Genomic DNA, 21,600 nt, shown 5'->3' on the forward strand with positions numbered 1-21,600 from the left:
ACATAATCAAAATCACTAGTCAATTTCAACTTTTTATGAAAATCCATTCAAAAATCAAAACTTATGATTCCTAGATGAATCACAACATCCTAAGAATAAAACCTCTGCTTTATTTCACTTCATTAGCTAAGATTTGAATGACTATGAAGTGTTTTTGCTCAACAGACTTGACTCGAGGTTAGGGCCAGTTAAAGGTGTTGCTCATGAGAAAAAAAATATTGGTTTCAAGTGAATCAGCATCAAAAACCACCAGTCAAGAAAGTGCCTCTAAGATTCAAGGAAAAAAAACACTTGAATCTGAGATAGAGAAAGATAATGGCGCGCAATAACAACCTGTCGATGAAGTTAGTGACGTCGGTAAACAGAAACATGAAGCTGCTTGGATGCGAGAACAGCAACCTAATCTTGTGTTTCCATCAACGCCTAAGGCTACCGGAAACTTATACATCCTTAACCACTCCAGAGAGTCCGTATACATACACATGATGGAGCAAGCCCTGAGCAATTTCTTCAATGATAATCCATCGTTTGGGCCAGTTTAGTAGCACCTTTCTGGTTTCATCTGTTCAACCATATTTGTCACTCAGATAAAATAAAGCTGAGACTTGTATCGAATTTCAAATCATGACAGACATTTCTTTTGATCATTTCTTACCAAAGAGGAAGAAATCCAAACTCTTGTTGGGCATGTATTCGTAAATTAACATCCTCTCCACGAATACAACAACCTAGAACCCGTACAAGAGTTGTATGTTGAAGATTGGCAATAAGTACAAGCTCATTCTTGAATTCCAAAAGCCCTTGTCCTGATGTTTTTGAAAGCCTCTTGACTGCAATTTCTCTTCCATCGCTAAGTTTCCCCTATTTCCAACACATACATATTATATCTCATTTCGTCAGACTGCAAAGAAGATACTAGCAGATATAAAAATACGAAATGTATGAAAGTTGAAAATACATTATAAACAGGTCCAAAACCACCCTGTCCAAGTTTATTTTCGTTGGCGAAGTCATTTGTGGCGGCTGCTATAGAAGCAAAGCCAAACACTATCAAGTCACTTCCTTTTCTGCCGTTGTTTTCAAGATTATTTGAACTATTAAAACTTTCTGAAGCTATCAGCTGAAGGAGATATTTGTCGTCTCTTTTTTGTCTCTCCTCTAAAATCACAATCACTATAAAGCTCACAAACTGTAACCAAATTAACATTGATATCAAGTGCCATACCTTCTCGTCTATGCTTTCTCTTGTTAAGATACCACACTAAACCAAAGCAAAAGAAAAGTAGAAGAAAGCCAGCAACGGCTGGTGCCCAAATGATGGTAATATCTGTATAAATCAAGAACCCGGATAGTAAATCAATAGAATTAACTGAAGAACAATGAACCCACAAATCATTTAATTAATCGGGGTTGTTGATTACCTTTATATGGCGTTGGAGATATAAGTACATATGCCAACCCAAATGTTTCTTGTGGATCAATTATAAACTTACTGGCTGATTTATTTCCCCTCCATATAGAACAGCCGGTTTCATTGATGTGAGCTGAGGCAAACCCGATAAAATTGCAGTTATTCCAGCACCTCACCATACAATCACTAATACTTAGACTAGTATTAAAATCATGCACCCGTATTGCGCCAGGTTTAAAATATCCATTCAACTTATCATGCTCGCTCCTACACCAAGGCGAATTAGGATCATCCATACACCCATTACCAGAATCAAACCCATAACATAACTCCGGTGTCCAATACATATTGATATTCATATAACTTAACCATCCATTATTTCGCCTCGTGGAGTCAAATACCACATGGCTTGAGCATTAGATACTGTTTCAAGGATATTGTAACTGAAGTATCTTTCCTAATTATCATATACCTAAGTGAGATTGTAATGGTACAGACTATCCAGCCCATTAAATAATGCAAGATATGGACATGTTTCATTATCTAAGTCCCCACTACTCCAATATGGTTGGCCTCGTCGTCTAATCATCATTCTTTGAGACGCCTTTTCAGTGGCTTCCCAACTCAAAGTAGGACCCTGACCGGTTTTATTATCATTGATATTTACAAGGGTTGTTCAATTCTTTCACTATCATTGGTGAACTTGCCAGTACGTGTTGGCGTTGATCATGAAGACATGATCAACGCTTGACACAATTGGTGTAGATGGGTTCGCTATCCATACTTTCATGGTTTTATCATCATTCGTGTACCAAATTCCTAAATACGTGTGGCTAGTCGCAGGGATAGTGAAAAATCCAAATGTGAAGTTTTTACTAGGGGAAACAAGTCGCGAAGTGACGTTTAGTGACTCGCCAACTTTGACAGTTGAAACACCCGTGGCCAGAAGTATATTGATGATTAGGTTAGTACACAAAAATGTGAAGATGATAGTATTAATCATTTCTTTCAGTTTTTGAACAGAACAAAAAAAATGGATATTTATATCACTATGGTTTTTACCTTAATATTTTAATGCTTTATACATATTTAATGTGTAGAAAAGTTGATAAGCTAGACAGTACGTATTTCAAAAAGACATCTATTGTGGTTGAATTTGAACTTGTGGCTTTCTATCATGTTACTTAAGCTTTATTTTGTTGGGGAAAAAAAAACTTTTTTTCACCATTTTGGATATCAATAAATATATGGTCATGTGACATATATCGAAAACCGTTTAGTGTGTTTTGTAGTCTCTGGCCAAGGCTACGTACGCAACAAACTAAGATGTGTCCAAATTGGGTTAAAGGTGAATGAGATATCGAGTCTCAAAGTTGTGTGTTTGGTGCATAAGTTGGAGTTGAAAAACATTTGTCCCACATTGGTGTGGGATCTAAACTTTCACTAGTTTATAAGTGGAAGTTTCTAAGCTATGTCAAGATCTTGTTTCGTGTTTTACTCTGGCTCCTACCCGCGCATAGGGGGTGCAGAAAACGGGTTTTTGGGTCAAAATTCTTAATATCAATTTGTGTACTTACCATTATAGCCAATTTATGATATCAGTTTCAACTTTGTGTATATAAGGACCTATCATGGACTTGTGACAAAAATACAGCGTTCATAGCACACACACATTCTCTCCTTTGCAATCTCGGTCATGAAAGTTTAAGGGAATTGTGTCAAACACAAGCCCGGTCCTTCTTTGTTCTGTTACGTTTCTTTTGTTTTGCAGGAACCTTTCGAGTTGCTAATTTTATATAGTTATTCCATTATGTTATTGTATTTATTGCTTCATCTTTTTCTATCGTATTGTAATATATCTAAGAAATTACGTGTATTATTATACTTAGTTTCCAACATATTTTAACTTCTTATTGTGATTGTTTTTAACATTTATCCATCGACTGCTGCATATATATATGGACTGATTGTCTGATTCACAGGTCAAACAACTTACTAATTACTACTTTGAGGCTATATTTTTATTTTTTTTATCCGTATAAATTAGGTGGGAGATAACAAGTCAAAGGAAAAATAGGAAGATATGAGAGCTAATCATTTTTAAATGATAGTCTAACCAGGGCTAATGTAACACCCCAACTAGGTGGAAACATGGGGCGTTAAAAGAAAAGCTCAGCATAACATGGAAATTATGTAGAGACTACTAAATGCATTCAAGGATTAAAGTAATCCGACACAATTTAAGTAAAATTACAAATATCAGATCAAATAATGCATAAGGAGCACAACACCATCAATAATTTACAAAAGAGATAGTTCAAATGATGGCTAACGATCCTAGGCATAACCCATAAACGGGTACAATGAATCACGGAGTCACAAAAGTCCAAGTTCGGTTTTATCACATGCAATGCAATCATCCATCACGTCTTTGATTCACTTGATTACCTGAAAAGTGTACTAAAATGCGTCAACATAAAATTGGTGAGTTCGTAGGTTTTGACTATAAGAAACAAGTGTCGGGATAACAATCGTTTAACCTTGATACGAACATAATTAGATCATTAAATGATCATATAACCTTGAAACCTTGATTTGGATCGATAAACGATCCCACAACCTTGAAACCTTGATTGGGTCATTAAATGATCTCATAATTGGGATCGTTAAACGATCACCAAGCCTTGAAACCTTGATTGGATCATTTAATGAACCTCATAACCTTGATACGAACGCATAACAACCATAAAACCTTGATTCACAATTCAATAGAACACATAACCTTGATAACATAGCCAAACAATCATACAACCTTGATTCACAAAGCAAACGAATACATAACCTTGATAAACTAGCCAAACAATCATACAACCTTGATTCACAAAGCAAACGAACACATAACCTTAATAAACTAGCCAAACAATCATACAACCTTGATCCACAAAGCAAACGAACACATAACGATCAACAACCCAAAAGACATGTTGTACACTTTTCACCCCAAAATCATGTAAAGAGAAAGGGCTACGAACTCACCTTGGTTTCCAAGCAACAATAACGAGTTAACAAAGAGTTATAAACGCTCAACAACCGCTACGAGTCCACAACCTATAAATGTATATCACAATATCATCAAAGTCAACTCTATAACCCTAAAAAAGTTGATTTAGTAAGTTTAAATTGAGTCACAAACCCACGAACGCTTAAACAACTTTTTTGAGTAAGAACAAGACACTTTGACAAGACATTTTTAGAAGTAGAAATGGATTCACTTCGAAAGGATGATACCATGAGAAAGTAGACTCTCTCACGATTCCAACGATAGGTCATACATCTAAAACGAACTTACGGATCAAAAGATATATGTATATATGTGTATAGTTTGACTTAAAACTCAAGTTTGGTTCCAAAAGTGACTCACGACTTTGAACGAATTTTTTGTCTTGTGTAGAACACCAATAAGGTCATAAAAGGACATTCTGTAAAGGACGAGACGATCCTAGGATGCTAGAGCCGAAGCTAGGAAAAAGTTAAGTGATTGAAGCCCCCAATTGCGCCGCAACCTGAAAACAGACATTTAAGTTGCGCCGCAACTTGTCTAGTTCCCCCGCAACCCACCCAGTTCTGCACCAGCACGATCCAAACACCCCCAAAACACCCATTTTGACTCCATAGACGACCAAGGAGGATCTAGGACCCGATTTCAAGCTTAAATCCACACATTTGGACATAAACAAACTCAAATGAACACAATCCGTTCCAAGATTTCACTTCAAAACATCAAATATAATTTCAAATTCGCTTTGACCCATTACAAATCCTAATTCAACTTTTGGCTCGATTTGTGACTCGAAAAACTTGGTTACAACTAGAAAGAAATTTATAAGTATAAAATGATGAATAAAGGATGAGTTTTACTTACCAAATCTTCACCAAAAGCACAAACCCAAATTTGACCCGATTTGAATGAATCCTTGCACTTTGAAACTCTAAAATTTGATATGTTGTTACGATGATGAAAGTGATGAAAACCCCTAACCTAATTTTGTTTGAAACCTTGAACTTGTAGCATTTAATTTAGAGAGAGAGGTAGATGCAAATGTATTTCTTGCAATAAGTAAAGAGAGAGAGAGGATGGGTAAAATGAGTGAATGAGAGGAAGAGAGGTGTAAGACTTTGGTTCGGGATAGGGTTGGGTTAGTGGGTATGGGTCATGGGTTTGGGCATGGTCAACCCATGGATAATTCTTACAGAATACTAACTAGATTTCTTTATGAATAAATCTTGAACCTTTCATTAAATCACTAACTAAATCGACCAAATAATCCTTGACTAGTCCTTGAACATAATTTATTCATACGATCATTAATCCACATAAACACCTTGAAAACGATTATAACGAGAGAAATTCGATCATATAACATTTAATTAATACCAATTACGTCAAAAGTACGTATATTTAACGGGTCAACTAAAGTCAAATTTCACAAATGTTACAGCTAATTAATCAAATCTTGGTAGGCTATTGACTTTTTGGCTATTTTCTAATTGTCGAATAGTATTACACTTATGAATAAGTTTATTTGCATATTAAAAGTGAGTGGTCCTTTGAAGTTAAGTTTTTAATAAACAAAAAAAAAGTTAAATACAACCTTGACGAATTCAGATATTTTAGTGCTATAACGAAATTCATTTTTTCTAAAAAATTTCCTTTGAAAATAGATATTTTAGTCTCATCATGACCACAAAAAGTTAATCCACATTTCAAACCAAAATCTATTGTAGCATTTCGTGAGTCAAAATCTACAAGCACAAATTGTAACATTAAGTCAAATTCGATTCATATGCCCCACGATATCATCTTGTTTGTGGAAAGCAACTTTAATATGTTGTTTTTGTTTTACTAGATTCTCATATATACCTTTTGAGTGATTTATTGTGATATCTATTGATTTCATCAACTTATTTATCTCAACTCTCGGATTTGTTGCAAAAGTTAAATTATTTAATGTAAATGAATCACCTCCACCTTGATTCCCCACATAATCACCACATAAGTAATAACACGAGTAAAAAGGTTTGTCCGCTTTCACACTATACTCCAACCAATTACCATACTTTGCATACGAATCCACACAAAAACGTCTTCCCTTGTTCCCTATCATTTTTATTGGAAATTTATGACCACATGGTTGACATAGCCCATTAACCTCATATTTTCTTCTTATTTAATTATCTATTTGATTAGAATATTAATCCGAAATATGTATAGTATCGATGGGCTCCCATCCAAATCAACTACTTTATGAATTGTAGGTGTAGAGATCGATGGTGGTTATTTATTTACCAGTCATATTTTTATATAAAGATTTTACACTTATAGTCTAAGTCATATTTTTATATAAAGATTTTACACTTATAGTCTAATACGGTCACTTGATGATGGTTTTTTCCTTTTGAAGTACTTTTATGTGATTCTTAACAAAACACATAAAACAAGTGAAACTAATACATAATTCAACGACAACTCACAAATTACATATTACATTACTAGCTATGCTTTAACTCCATAACAAACTTTATAGCAAATTCTTTGATAAAACTTTTATCATTTCACAATTTAAATAACTATGTTGTATAATAAATAATATTAATAATAGCAGTTGAATGCTTGTTTTAAAATAACTAAAAAGTATTTTTAAGGTTTATAAAATTTACATGTGCTTCAATGTTGTAGATTATAGATTTGTAGTGATGAATGAGATTGAGAAACTGCGTGTGAATTTTGAAACAAATATATGGCTTGGTAGTTTGGAAATATATCTCTTTCACGTGAGGAACAAGTTTGAAAGGAAAACAAAACATTTGTGTCTGTGCCTAGTGCGGTTGTGTCGTTGTGCGTGTGAATTGCATTATATAGCAAATTTTGAAAATTTAAAACTTAAACCAATCTTCTCAAGTCGTAAATTCTTTGAAACCAAAATTTAAAAAACTTAAACCAAAATTTGAAAATTCTTTGAGTTGGTCCCAAGTCGTAATGGAATTCTCGGGAAGATCATTAAACCAATCTTCAGCCTCTCTGGTAAGAATAATGAGAAAAGTCTCAAGTTTCAGGGCACTCATTTGGTTTTGGCCATATTGATAAAGTCGTGCCAACTTCTCAAATCTCTCTAAGTGTTTGTACGGATCCCATTTCACCTTTCCATCAAACTTCTGCTCCTCAATACTATTAAGATGATTCGGCTTCAAGTTGAAAGTTTGATCAATACCCGGTGGTCTAATAGCGGAACCACGAGCAGTAGGAATAGTGCGGGCCCGATTACCATAACGGATGTCATTTGGGTCTCTTGGTCGTTCGTCACCCATCTCCTCTTTAACAAGTGCTAAGTTAAAGAATTCCTCTAAGTAGAAGCCTTTTTCGTCTGAATCCGTAGTTGGGTGAGCTACAGGTGAATACGGTATTGGTGCTGAAAAGTTGATCCTGCGTCTTGGTGGCGTTCTCAAAGGACTATGCAAAGGTAGACCCGAAGAACGCAAGTTCATCAACTAGAAATAATCCTGCAAAACACAACTAACACCACACGTCAAATGCATACGAAAATGACTTAAAACATATAAGAAATAGGCCAATAATGATGTGGGCGATGGATATAAATTGGTCACATCATGGACCATGTGTGACATCCGGCAAAATTCGGGGTCCGTTTGACTCGTGAGAAACCACTTTCTTTGACCGTACAATATGATTATTATTGATAAATATGTATATACTCATATATATAAATGTATCTATACTCGTATGTGCAACTATGTGTTAGTTTATCTTTACGTGCAAATAACTTATCGTTAAAAACGTTAACTAGTATAAGTGTTTTCGGTCGACCACCTTTGCATAAGATGCATTACAAATGAAATATTGAATAAAAGAAAATGATTATCTTGTTTAATAATTATATTGATAATCTTATATTATGATGAGAATAAACCTTATATTAAAATATTATACCTTAAACTAACCTACTAGTTAAATAATTTTACTACTCACTAAACTATTAAAAATAATAAAATTAAATTGCAACACAAGCCACCAAAAAGCTTACAAAAAAAAAATCGGCTACATGAGTAAGTAGCTCAACCATTTTAATTCTCCATTTAAAACTCTTAAAAATCAACTAATTAGACACAATTACTTCAAACATTAAAATACCATCTAGGAAATTGTTGGACTTCTTTCTTGTTTTTTTTTAGCCGTGCAAAACCTCCTCCCCTTACACTTACACTAATCCTTAAATGCTTCTTTAATTACCACTTCTAACTCTATTTAAACCAATCCAAAAATCACCATATAATTACCTTAACATTTCACACACTTCACTTCTAGTAAAACTCACAAACTCTTCCCTTTTCTACTTGAAAATCTCGGCAGCCTTATTCACTCACAAACCCACCATTTTAAATCTTTACAAATCATCTAATATCAACTTAATAATAATCTTTGATCATGGAAGGCTAAATGTGTTTTCATGGGTGTGTAAAATAAGAAAAACATCACTTTTCATATCATTTTCGGAGCTAACAAGTAGAATAATAAAACCATCATCTATATTCATCAAACACACTTATACATCATTAGATCTAAATCCTTAAAGCAAGAACAATGTATATGAAAACCAAAAAGACTACCCTTTTTCTCCATGAAGGGCTGGCCAAATTTGTAATGGGTGTAAACCCATATATTTTCTTTTTATTTCATCTTATAAATCATCTTCAATGATTTGTCTATGCATCCTTGATGTTTGGCCTTTGGGTTCAAATCTTTAATCATTGTTTAAGACAAGAGAAGAATGGATTTACTAACTATTACATTACTAGTATATTTTAAAATTATTTTCTTTGGGATTCATCACCAAAAAGTTTATTCTTTTTATTTTTATATTAGATCCAAGTTAAATTATTCTCTTGTTTGCATGTTCTTTGTTTGTATGTGATAAAGAATGTTGGATCTAAAGATTGGATAACATAAGAAAAATAAGAAATGTCAAGTAAACTCTTGGACTCATTAACATGAGTTAAGATGTATTAATTATATACTTTTGTTTGGATCTAATGCATGTGAAAGAAATTCCAACAGATTGTATGATTTTCCATCTTAAATTCTTACATTAGTATATAGTTAATATGTCCATCAATCATGTTATATCATAACACATTTATATTAATACATACTTGTGCGCTTTAACTACAAGTGTACTGCACGCGCGTAAGTATGAGCACAAGTATGTAATGATCCAAACGATTCATATGTGTATATATATGTTTATACTTATATGTTTCCGCTAGTGCACTTGGGAAAACACCTACCGATTGTATGGTCTTGGGTGCACTAGTATGTCCATGCAAACGATTATACCTACCCAAAACACCACATCCTTGAATTGATGGGAACCGGTGTCATGTATGGTCTAGTCGGCATCAACACGTACATATAAATATAAAGTATATATAAGTATATGTTTAATTTGGAAATAATACAAGACACTTTTATAAGATCTATATTTATTTGTCATCTTAAATGATAAACTCAACAACCAACTAAATAAACTTTAAACCATAGTTTCAATAAAGCTTTGGGTGATGAAAACCTTTAAAAATAATCTTCCACCAACATTTGATACTAAAATAAATTATATTTTCTTCTATAGGTCATACTTAATCAACTCATCCTTTTCTTCATCCATACCTTCTAAAGGTGAGATATCCTTAGCCCCATCTTACTTATATATTTTGGGCTGCAATACATACTCTTACTTTTATGAACACAAGTACATGCACAACGGTGTACAAGGCTATTATAAGTTACTATGTTCACAACAAGTCCTCACAATCATGATACGTTAATTATGTATTTAAACGTGGATATGTTGAATAGCGCTATTTGGGTTGACACACCCCACCCGACATAAACATGGCTGGGAGCCCAACGGGTGATACATATTTGTAAACATTCGGTACCTTGAACAAGTATCGGGAGGCAAATTATAACGTGTCAGTTTCGTATCATGAGCTTATATAGATGTATACTATTTACATTCCTAGCATTGTTGTTTAACAATGGCTACCTTCATTGTGGTAAAGCAATGGTTAACTTATGTCTTGTGGTTCATGGCTAAACATTTTATTAAAACCTAAGGAACTCACCAACTTTATGTTGACACGATTTAGTATGTATTGCAGGTGATTAGATGTTGTCATGCTCGGATTGCTACTTGTTGTTCGCTTGTACTTGTTGAATAAAGACCCTACCCACCATACCTTCTAGTGCTCCATCTTTGCTAAAGGATATGGACTCGTAATTTAAATGTGTTTTCTTAATCTTTTTCAAATCAAGACTATTTCGATTTCATATAATGTATTTGGATCTTTGAATAATTATGTTCTATAAAATGAAAGTTTACAAAACGACTACGTTTTGAGTCGTTGAATATACTCTTGTGTTGTGATATTATGAAAGTCACGCCCCACCCGTTGACCCGTATTTTGGGGGTGTGACACCATGGGCTTGGGCTTACACAACTTTTTGTTTCGGACCTAAGTGCTTGATATATATAAAGTAATAATTTTTAGTTGGCCTTTTTCTTTCGGCCCCCTGCCCTGGTAACATGTATCACTTGGTAAAACGTGTATTTTTTTTAATATTAAAATTTCACAATTTTTATAACAGTGAATTAATAGTTAGTAGTTAGCATTTGAGACACCACAATGATATTTAATTGGAAAGTATGTGAAACCACGTTTGCCTGAGATGATACTTAGGATTCTTGAAAACCTTTCCAACAATCCACTCTTCCAAATGTAAGAAGTGAAATTCAAGTGTTGATATATCTCTAAGGTTTTAGACGTTACCAAAACCGTTAACGAAAACCAAACAAATATATTTAGGGGGTGTTTAATTCATGGAATTCTCAGGAATTCCTTGGAATTGGAATGTGAATTCTATTCATTACCATGTTTGGTTGGGATATATGATGGAATTGGAATCTCAAACTTTCCAACAAATTCCTTTAAACACTTAAATTAGAATTACTTCCATATAGCCAAGGAATGTTTTACATTCCAATAGAATTCACTCATGTTTACTAAAATACCCTATTACCCTAAAAAAAATATTAAAAACCAAAATAATAGGCTATCTGATATGCTTAGTCATGTCTGGCCTCTTACCGCCGAATATTGATGTTCATCACCATCCACCACCATCGCGGAATAACCCACCACCGGCGACCGCCATGGTTGTTCCGATTGTCAGAGATACCTTAACGATTGATGGAAAGAACCATAGATCTTCGTTACATTCTAAAGACAAGATGGAAACAACCATTAATCTTTGTTATAGCCATAGATCTACCGGAAAAACCTTACTTTTAGACAACGGAAACGACGGGAAGAAAAACAAAAGATGTATGTGTGTAGAAAATAGCATGTGTCTAGAGAAGAAGATGAATCATTTTTGTTTGTATCCTGTAACAAAAACTCTATATATATTTTGAGAACCTATTTTTTATAAGAACTGTGAGAACTTCTAAATTTTATATTAAATCACATGTTTTTTTGGTCATTTACATGTGAAATGTTGTAAAAACATATGTTGTAGAATATATTTTTTTTCAAAACCTTATATATAGCCGTTTATCACATGTGAACAAAAAACGTGAACAAATTAACTCACAAGTTCATAAAATGCTAATTTGAAGGTTTCTTGAAAAAGTTTCTTCTACAACATATATTTTTATATCATTTCACATGTGAATGAACAAAAAAATATGTGAGCTAATATATAATTTAAGAATTCTCATGGTTCTTAAAAAAATTGTTCTCAAAATAAAGAAACTCCATATATATAGAGAAAAGTGCGTATGAGGCTGTTATGCACCCAACTTAAGTGAAAAATCCTCACATACCAATATTTTAATATTTTGAATAAATATATGCTTGGCCCCTATGATTTTTATGGTTTAAAAAAAATATGTGAGAGGTTTTTCACCCAACTTATTTTTTGTGTTTGCTTACTGCTACCTTCACATATATATATATATATATATTGGGCATTGTTATTTCATCTTACATGACTGTATTTAGGATGGTAACGAAAGCAGTGGTGTAGGTTTGGAAGTGTTTAATGTTAGACTAGGCATCTATGTCTTTGTTAACATATACTCCGTAACATGAAATAGTTGGATATTTCTTAGCTATTGTGATGTAGGTTGGATTCTCACAAGAATATGATCTGAACTATTTTTGTAAAAGCATTGCCATTTGTTGATAAAAACTTTGTAGCAATTGTTTATCTTTCTCATTTTTTGATGTCATATTATATTTGTTTAAAAGGCATGGTCACATGATACATATACATATAGGAGATAATTGTTTACCATTTCTAAGTTATTTGACTATTTTGATTAAAAGCTCTAACAAACTGTTAGAAACTCGATTAATTGAAATTTAATCTGCATATATGTATTAAAACAAAAGTTAAAAGCTATGTATTTTGATGGACGCCTGAAGACTAATATATAATATATGGAGAATAACCTCACTATTGGGATGGTTTATAAAAGGAGTAGGTGAGTTTCTGACTATGTCACGTGTCTTTATCACCTACCCCTTATACCCACCGTTTCACAAACCGGTTTTCAATCATTTTTTTTTATATTCCATGTACTATCTAATTTTTCTATCTAATTTTTCATAAACTGTTTTATAATCTTCCTTGTATCTAAAGGGTAAGAAGTTGTACATTGAGTTTAAAGACTTGTAAAAACCAAGTTGTTAAGTATCGTACTTTTAGCTATAGTATGATGATTGTGTAGGATTTTTTAGGTCCCACCAAATATTTTTTTACTATATTCTAGAATGCGGTTTAAATAAGTTAGTACCAACCTCAGGTTTTGAACTCAAGCCATGAAGACTTATAAGTGAAACGCTTATCAATAGTTATCCAAGAGGGTTTGTAGGGTGACTTAGTAAGCTTATGTATTTGTACGTTATGCTTGAGAAACTGTACTATTAGCTACAATAAATATGTGAGGGGGACCAACATTACTTTTGAGTTGTATATATAATTTACACTTTATAGCCACTTTCATAAAATTATTTTAGAGTTAATTGCAAAATTGGTCCCTGTGATTTGTACGTTTTAGCAAGAGGGTCTCTATTCGAGAATTGTTGTAATAAGGGTCTCTATTTTGAGAATTTTTTTGCACAAGTGGTCCAAATTTAACGGATCCGTTAAATGTGACCGTCAAGTATACACCTGTGGGGGTATTTATGTACTTTCCACCCTACAGGGACACCCATTGCTAAAATGGAAAAATCACAAAGACCAATCTTGCAACTAATACCTTGATATATATATTTTTTAATTTAAGATATTGTAACATACACCTATCTGCTCGTTAGGTCTCTAATAGTAAATTTATGTATACTTTAAAATTTTAATAATAGAAATATACCTTATATAAATACTTTTGTTTTAGAAAACTGATTTATATATAAACAATTTTTGTGTACTTTACTCAAAAATAGATAACTAAAATACCATATATGACATTTATATTATTCGAACAAATTTTTTTTTGTTTGTAATAAATATGAAATTCCTAACATATAATCTTTTATTTATTTAAGCTTATATAATAACAAAAGTTTATATATAAAATAGTTTTTTAAAACAAAAGTATTTATATAAGGTATATTTCTATTATTAAAATTCTAAAGTACACATAAATTACTATTAGATACCTAATGACCAGATAATTGGCGGCCACCTTTAACGAATTTGTCAAATTTGGACGAATTTTTCAAAAAATTCTCAAAATAGGAACCCCTATTGCGATGATTCTCGATTAGGGACCCCATTGCTAAAACGTACAAACCACAGGGACCAACTTTGCAATATATCCTTATTTTAAATAGAATAAAAAATTAACCGGTTGATTGATCGGGTCAAATGGTCAACTAGTTGACCGGAACCCTAGCCTAATCGGTTAAAACAAAAGATTGAGAATGAATGGTTAAAAACTTAAAAGATGTCCAAACAACCCCTTTGAAACTTTACCTTTGACACTCCCACGCGAAAATCATCTTTCAAACAGGTAGCATCATCTCAATCAACTTTTTGTTATATATGATATGATTATTGTATATATTTTGTTTTGGCAAGTGACCCGACCCATTAATAGTCATGCCCATAACCTGTTTGATAAAATGCCAGATGTTGAAAATGTAGTTCCCTTTCTGAGTTGTGGCTTAGCCGTTGGGAATATGTAGTCCGGGTCAATTCACGTTTTACGTCATTCATGAACGTTGCTGGACGGGTTGATGAGGCCCCCGGGTTGGTTACAGTTATAAAAGTATGGACTTTTAGGATATAAATTAGTTAAGTGATTAATTCAAACAGAGATCTAAATTGGTTATAATTACGTCTTGTAGATTTTGCATTTTGAGCATTAGAGAAAAGTTTAATACTGAAAATCTTGTACATTTTGTTGCTAATTGTTTAAAGTTAGAGTTTTGTGTTTTGTAGGTCTGCAATGGGTTGGTTTGTCAAGTTATGTTTTAGTAATAGGCCAACACATTATTCAACGCTACGTGCTGTGTTAGCAGTTTTTGGAATTTGTAGACGTTTTCATCTTCACACAGACCGGACTTCAAAAATTCCCGACTCGTTTGCTGAAGTTCATGGTGTTGGGCGAAACGTTGTGGCTGTGTTTTGGGACTTAGATAACAAACCTCCAAAATCAGTTTCTCCATTTGATGCTGCTATTCGGCTGAGAAAGGCGGCTGAATCGTTTGGAACTGTACGGTTCAAGATAGCTTATGCTAACCAACATTCATTCGATTATGTCCCTCCAGAGATTAAAATACATAGGAGAGATAGGAAGGTGTTAAATCAGCTGGAGAATAAGGGTGTTGTTAAACCGGTTGATCCATATATATGTCGTGTTTGTGGGAGGAAGTTTTATAATAACGAGAAACTAATCAACCATTTTAAGCAAATTCACGAGCGTGAACACATTAAACGAGTGAGTCAGATTGAATCAGCTAAAGGTAGTCAAAGGGTGAAGTTAGTGGGAAAATACTCCATGAAAATGGAAAAATATAGTAATGCTGCAAGAGATATTTTGACGCCAAAGATTGGGTATGGATTGGGGGATGAGCTTAAACGGGCAGGATATTGGGTTAGTACGGTTTCAAATAAACCACAGGCGGCAGATATTGCTTTGAGAAACCACATAGTGGATATGATGGATAGGCGCCAGATGGATTGTTTGATACTTGTTTCAGATGATTCTGATTTTTTGAAAGTTTTGGAAGAGGCAAAACTGAGATGCTTGAAAACAGTGGTTGTGGGTGATTGCAATGATGGGGCACTTAAGAGGGTTTCCGATGCTGCTTTTTCATGGCAGGAGATTATTATGGGGAAGGCTAAAAAGGAAGCAGTATCAGTTGTGGGGCGATGGAAGGATCGTGATATTCTGAAAAGGTTAGAGTGGACGTATAATTATGAACGGGAGAAGAAGTTATATGGTTCTTTTTCTGAGGATGATCATCAGGACGATGATTTGGATGCGACTAATTTGGTATCCGAGGAAGATGATGAATTTAAAAAGGATGAAAGTCGTGCTTGGTGGAAACTTGAGTCAGATTCGGATGTTGCATCTCACTAATTATTGGCACGATCCTCAAAACTAGTCATGGCAACTTGAAGCTGGAAAGGTTTGATGTGTAAAGCTAGTTATTCCACAACCAATGATCATTCTTTCACAAAATAAGTATAGGAAACAAAGCACAAGAAACTGAATGGACTCTGCATGTTCTCAATAAAGTTAGTACCGGACTACCGGCTGATATGTAATAGAAACTTCTGATTTACCAGATCAGAAATCCGTTTTATCAGCACTAGCAGTTGGTTAACTATGAAAATCAATCAGGTATGTTCTTTAAGACAATTTTGAGCTTATGTTACATGAATTATGGGTACAGGCTTCATTGCTCTATTTCATGTATCTAATTTAAAATTTGTTACGCGATCATGTGTGGAGTTTTTTCTGGTATTTAGTCACATACACGTAAACTCACTGTGACATTTTATTGTGAAATTTCTACAGTTATCCATGTTTTTGTTTTTCTTCCTGGCTCATAATCAATACTTTGGTATCAAGAAAATGTAATTGATACATAGATTAGAATATTCTCGCAATTTCAACGTGGTTGGTCATGTTGAAAATGTCACCTATTCCAACACGGTGAGTTTCACAAATCACAACCACTCATAGGTATTTTCTGCATTCATTTTCTTATGAAGTGAATAACACGCTTGTTTGTTTATTTCTGCGTCATTAATGTCCTTTTCAAAGTTTCCAAAGACTTGTCTCTAGGTCAACCCCAAGGATTAGTATTTCTGATCAAGGAAACTTCACTTTTCAAAAACGAAATTTGTAACCACCGACACTCAGATGAAACATAAACACATTATGGGCTTTATTTACTTTTACGTCATTATCAGCATCATCTTTTATGATGGTAACTAGGGTTCCTTTTGTAGCCTGAATCTAAGTTTTCAATTTTCAAACACGTGCAAAGATTTTGATTTTTTTTTAACTAAGTTTTCATTTACATTTCTGGAGCTTCAGGGACTACTTTTACTGTTGTCAACGACTGTGGCTTCACTGTTTGGCCTGTTATCTCAGGTGGCCTTTATTATCTCAATATCACCGGATTCGAGCTTAAAAAGGGTACAACCCACTCCTTTCAAGTTTCCACAAACTGGGAGGGTAGCATCTGGGGTAGAACAGGTTTTACCTTCAATGGATCTGGTAGTGGCTCCTGTGCCACTGGTGATTGTGGTTCCAGTAAAATGGAGTGCAATGGAACAACATTCCCTACACAACTGGTTAGTGTTGCATATTTCAATATGGGAAGCTACCATGCGTCTTATAATGTTAGCATCATCATCAGGTACAACTTACCGATGACCATAGAGCCGACTGGCGATTGCTTGAAGACAGGTTGTGCTAATGATCTGAATGAACGTTGCCCACAGGAGCTGATGTTTAAGGGTGGAGAAGGGTGTCAGAGTGCTTGCCAGGTCTTTCCCTCGCAGTACCACTGCTGTGAGGGCTCATGCAACACGACATCATATGGTCGGTTGTTCCATTTGGCATGCCCAAATTCCGTTGCCTATGAGTATTATAGAGAGGATTATTATTGTGAGGGTAGTGATTACACTGTCAGGTTTTGTCCCCAAGCAGACATGTTTTCAACAATAAAGCTTGGTGGCTCACTCAAGTTTGACGACCAGCTTGTTTCCATTGATGGAAGATTCACGTTGGGGTTCTTCAACAAAAATTACACTTGCTTGGGAATTTGGTACACCAATGACATAGAATCCAGAAAAGTATGGGTTGCCAATCCTAATAAACCAATCTCAGGCTACAATGCGCTCTCCATTGACCCCAACACCTGAAACTTAATCATCACTTCAGAAGGGGAGATTTTGATGAATATCACTGATGTTCAAGCTGGTCAGAACCCGAACGTGTCTGCAATCCCTGAAGACAATGGTAATTTCCGGCTGATCAATGAAATCGACAAGAGGGTTTTGTGGCAGAGTTTTGACCACCCAACCAACGTACTTTTACCAGGTATGAAGCTTGGATATGACCTAAAAACAGAACAGAACTGGACCCTCACTTCTTGGGTGAGTAATGAAATTCCAAATTTGGGAGCTTTTACTTTGAGCTGGCAACCCACTGATGAAACATCTCGGAGATTAATAATTCGACAAAGAGGCCAGCGCTACTGGACTAGTGGAAATCTAAAAGATCAATCATTCCGGAATATGATCCCATTCCAAGGTGATAAACTCATGTCTACACACAGCAACAAAGAACGATACTTCAGCTACAACAGAGATCGCTTTGACTATGAGAATGTTGATGCTCCTTTACGCATGTGGGTTCTAACACCGGAGGGGTGAATAGATGTTGGTGCTAAAGCGGATGCAAAAATCCATGAATTTTGTTATGGGTTTGATGGGTTTATCACCGGCGGTTGCATGGAGTCAACTTCTCCTCGGTACAGGAGAGAGGATCATACGTTTAGTTACCAAAATGGTGATTTTTCTCATCCGGTGACATACAAGGCTATCGATAGTAACACGAGCCTAAGCATAAGTGATTGTTTTGTCAAGTGCTGGAATGATTGCCTGTGTGTTGGCTTTATTAATGGTTGCACCAATGGAACTGGCTGTACCTTTTGGAGAGGAAGAAATGGCTTTACAAATAACCCGCTTAAGAATCCTACATGGATGTATGTGATACGTTCCCCAAATTCACCAGGTACATAAAATTTTTATATGCTCTACTTTTTTAGCTTTTCTGCATCTAAAATGGTCATTTTGCAGGAAAGGTGCCCAAAATTATAGGAATGATAATCATGCTAGTCATGGGCACATCCATTCCACTGGTATTCCTCCGTTTGGGGCTTCTGTGGTTCCTCAGTAAAGACTTGGTGGTCAGTGACATTAACAAGCTTTCGATATCAAATGTTCAACCTAAATCTCCGAAGTAAGTTCACCGTTCATGTAATTGGGATTAAAAATGCATTGAAAAAAGATGCTGCATTGACTTTATAGAGTCAAACGTCTCGCTTTCTTCATATTTTGTTGCACATTTTGTTAATATTAATGGATCGGTGTTATCTTCTAATTTCAGATTTTTTGCACACATTTCAATGATGTATGCATTCACAATTTCGCATTTTGGATCTGCGACATGCTATACAAGGAGTATGATATGGTGACATCAATGAGACTTAACTTTATGGCTTCTAAACATAGGCGAGCAGAGCAATTTACAGTAAGTGTCAACTCATGCTGATAACATTATGTTACAATACGCCACAGGTTTGAGTCCTAGAAACAGTCTACTTGCAAAACTAAACGAAAATACCAGGTAGTTCATACATTTCGAGTCAAGATAATAATTTAAAATATCCATTCAATTTATCATGCTCGCTCCTACACCAAGTCCATACACCCATTACCAGAATCAAACCCATAACATAACACCGGTGTCCAATACATATTGATATTCATATAACCATCCATTATTTCCCCTCGTGAAGTCAAATACCACATGGCTTGAGCATTAGATACTGTTTCAAGGATATTGTAACTGAAGATCTAATGCTATAACTATAGGTGCAAACTTTAATCCATTTAATTGAGAACGATTGACTTGAGTTGCAATTTATCAACTATCTCAAACGGGTGAATAAGAAAGAAAAAAAAAAGGTTAAAGGAGAATGGGACATACTCCTTTAGGCCCCACCTCCTCCTCGTCTTGCTCTTCTTCCACACGACGGCCCCCTCCATGATGCCTCCATACCATCCACGTCATGGGAGGATGCGCCCAAGAAAACCCCCACAACTTGTGGATGGGAAAGGCCTAAGTTGTTTTCATTAGGGATTTGTATCAAACAGTTGGCGTGGATAACCTTTTTTTTCATCCTTGTACAACACTATATATGGTAAACAAAGATGATGTTGCGGGTACAAAAGTGTTTCATAAACAATCCCTCCCACCCACACAGATATGCTACTACCAAGATTACCAAAGCTAAAACCAACCACAACATCCTAGATTCCTAGTCGTCTTTTCGGCTTGATTAGCCATTGTCATTGACGTTTCAGCATAATGAAAGGTCCTGTCTAATGCTTGGGTCTGTTGCGCAACCCTTTCCTCCACAGTAACATCCCCGGAGGTCTTGCTGTCGATGTCAGAGAGGGCTAAACTTTCTGGTTTCATCTGTTCAAACGAGTGATGAATAAAGATGAATTTTGATAAGTCTAGTTTTTCCCATCAAGGGACAGGGGAGTATCATCGAATGATATATATATACATATATATATATAGATGTTCTTCGTTATCATCCCATATCGACGTTTTCTTGGCTCCAACAAGGAGTTTGTGTTTCTCAAACACCGATTGGACCCATGTGAAGTCGCGGGTAAGTTTTTGGTTTCGTTTTCCAATGAAGTGACCATTGATGTGAAGACTTGGGCCGGATACTAGGCAGAAATCTTGATTTTTTTGACCGTGAAACTAGAATGTTAGACCATTTCCTCCTACGAACCGTGACTCACTGCTCCGGGTACATTACAATCTTCAAGATTAAAACAAGTAATATATAATGTTAGTTTTATGATTAAAAAAAAATAAGGATGTCAAACATGATAAGACTTGACAATTTTAATCAATGTACTAATCCTTGTTAATTACGAGTACATTTTTTAAAGCACAAGTCTTGAGCAATGTTATGCCAAAATGACTTTGAAAATCAATTACTTAATTGAAGTAAATGGTTCGATAATTCAGCAAAAACTTACTGCAAACTGGTTTGCAGGATACACAATCCACATAGCAGTTTGTTGAACAACCAGCAGGACAAAAGTGCCACAGATTGAAACATTTTGGGTACAAAGGAGATGTGCATCTCACTTTCTTCGGTATGGCTCCAAGAAATAGTCTATCTAGTGGAGGTTTCTGCGCATCAGCTTGAGATTCAACGGCCGAAGTGATGAGCAACAAAAACGGAAGCCACAAAAGCAATGAACTGATCATGACATAGTCGGAATAATGGGATCAAATTTGGCAGCATATCTTGTAAACTTATAATGTATGATTTGGTTGTGTATTTGAGTTATGGTTTGGTTATGCTTTTATAATCAAACTACGATCAGTTAAAGTGTGAAAACCTTAAGAGAATGGTTCATGTTTGGTGTGAATATCAAAAGTGACATGAAAAAAAAAAGAACATTTATAGTTTATAACGGTTATTGATGTGAAAAGCCAAGAAATCATAAGAATTTACCCGTTTAATAATGGTTTAGGAATGGAAGTTCAAATGTGATCACCTCCTATTAGCACCTAAACATTCATAAATTATCAATATTGATCATTTACATCAGGGGCGTTACTTTGGGGGGGGGGGGGGGGGGGGGGGGGGGCAAGGGGGTCCAATGCCCCCTCCAAATTTAAATTTGGTCATGTATTTTTAAATTTTTCATAAATTTTTAAAAAAATTCTATAGGTTTTTAACATTTTGCCCTCTTTTAGATTTATTTT

General features: G+C 34.8%; 2 protein-coding genes and 1 pseudogene across 4 annotated transcripts; 2 read left to right on the forward strand and 1 right to left on the reverse strand.

Moving 5' to 3' along the window:
* Nucleotides 1-440: 440 nt before the first annotated feature.
* LOC122590425 lies at nt 441-1,758 on the reverse strand (annotated as a pseudogene).
* A 12,676-nt stretch (nt 1,759-14,434) lies between these two features.
* LOC122585217 lies at nt 14,435-21,302 on the forward strand. 3 transcript variants are annotated; one of them, XM_043757330.1, is made up of 7 exons: nt 14,435-14,562; nt 14,977-16,401; nt 17,104-17,363; nt 17,429-18,810; nt 18,876-19,038; nt 19,186-19,329; nt 20,879-21,302. In XM_043757330.1, the coding sequence occupies exon 2, from the start codon at nt 15,001-15,003 to the stop codon at nt 16,135-16,137; it is 1,137 nt and encodes a 378-aa protein (XP_043613265.1). In that variant the 5' UTR covers nt 14,435-14,562; nt 14,977-15,000; the 3' UTR covers nt 16,138-16,401; nt 17,104-17,363; nt 17,429-18,810; nt 18,876-19,038; nt 19,186-19,329; nt 20,879-21,302. The 3 variants fall into 3 exon arrangements, with proteins under 3 accessions (XP_043613265.1, XP_043613264.1, XP_043613266.1); XM_043757329.1 differs by having other exon boundaries at nt 17,104-18,810; XM_043757331.1 differs by having other exon boundaries at nt 14,994-16,401; nt 17,104-18,810.
* On the forward strand, nt 16,945-17,936 carry LOC122590441 (thaumatin-like protein 1). Its single transcript, XM_043762648.1, has 2 exons — nt 16,945-16,993; nt 17,104-17,936. The coding sequence occupies exons 1-2, from the start codon at nt 16,945-16,947 to the stop codon at nt 17,934-17,936; spliced, it is 882 nt and encodes a 293-aa protein (XP_043618583.1).
* Nucleotides 21,303-21,600: the final 298 nt, after the last annotated feature.

The sequence above is a fragment of the Erigeron canadensis genome, chromosome 1 (assembly GCF_010389155.1).
Source record: "Erigeron canadensis isolate Cc75 chromosome 1, C_canadensis_v1, whole genome shotgun sequence".
NCBI classification, from domain to species: Eukaryota; Viridiplantae; Streptophyta; class Magnoliopsida; order Asterales; family Asteraceae; genus Erigeron; species Erigeron canadensis.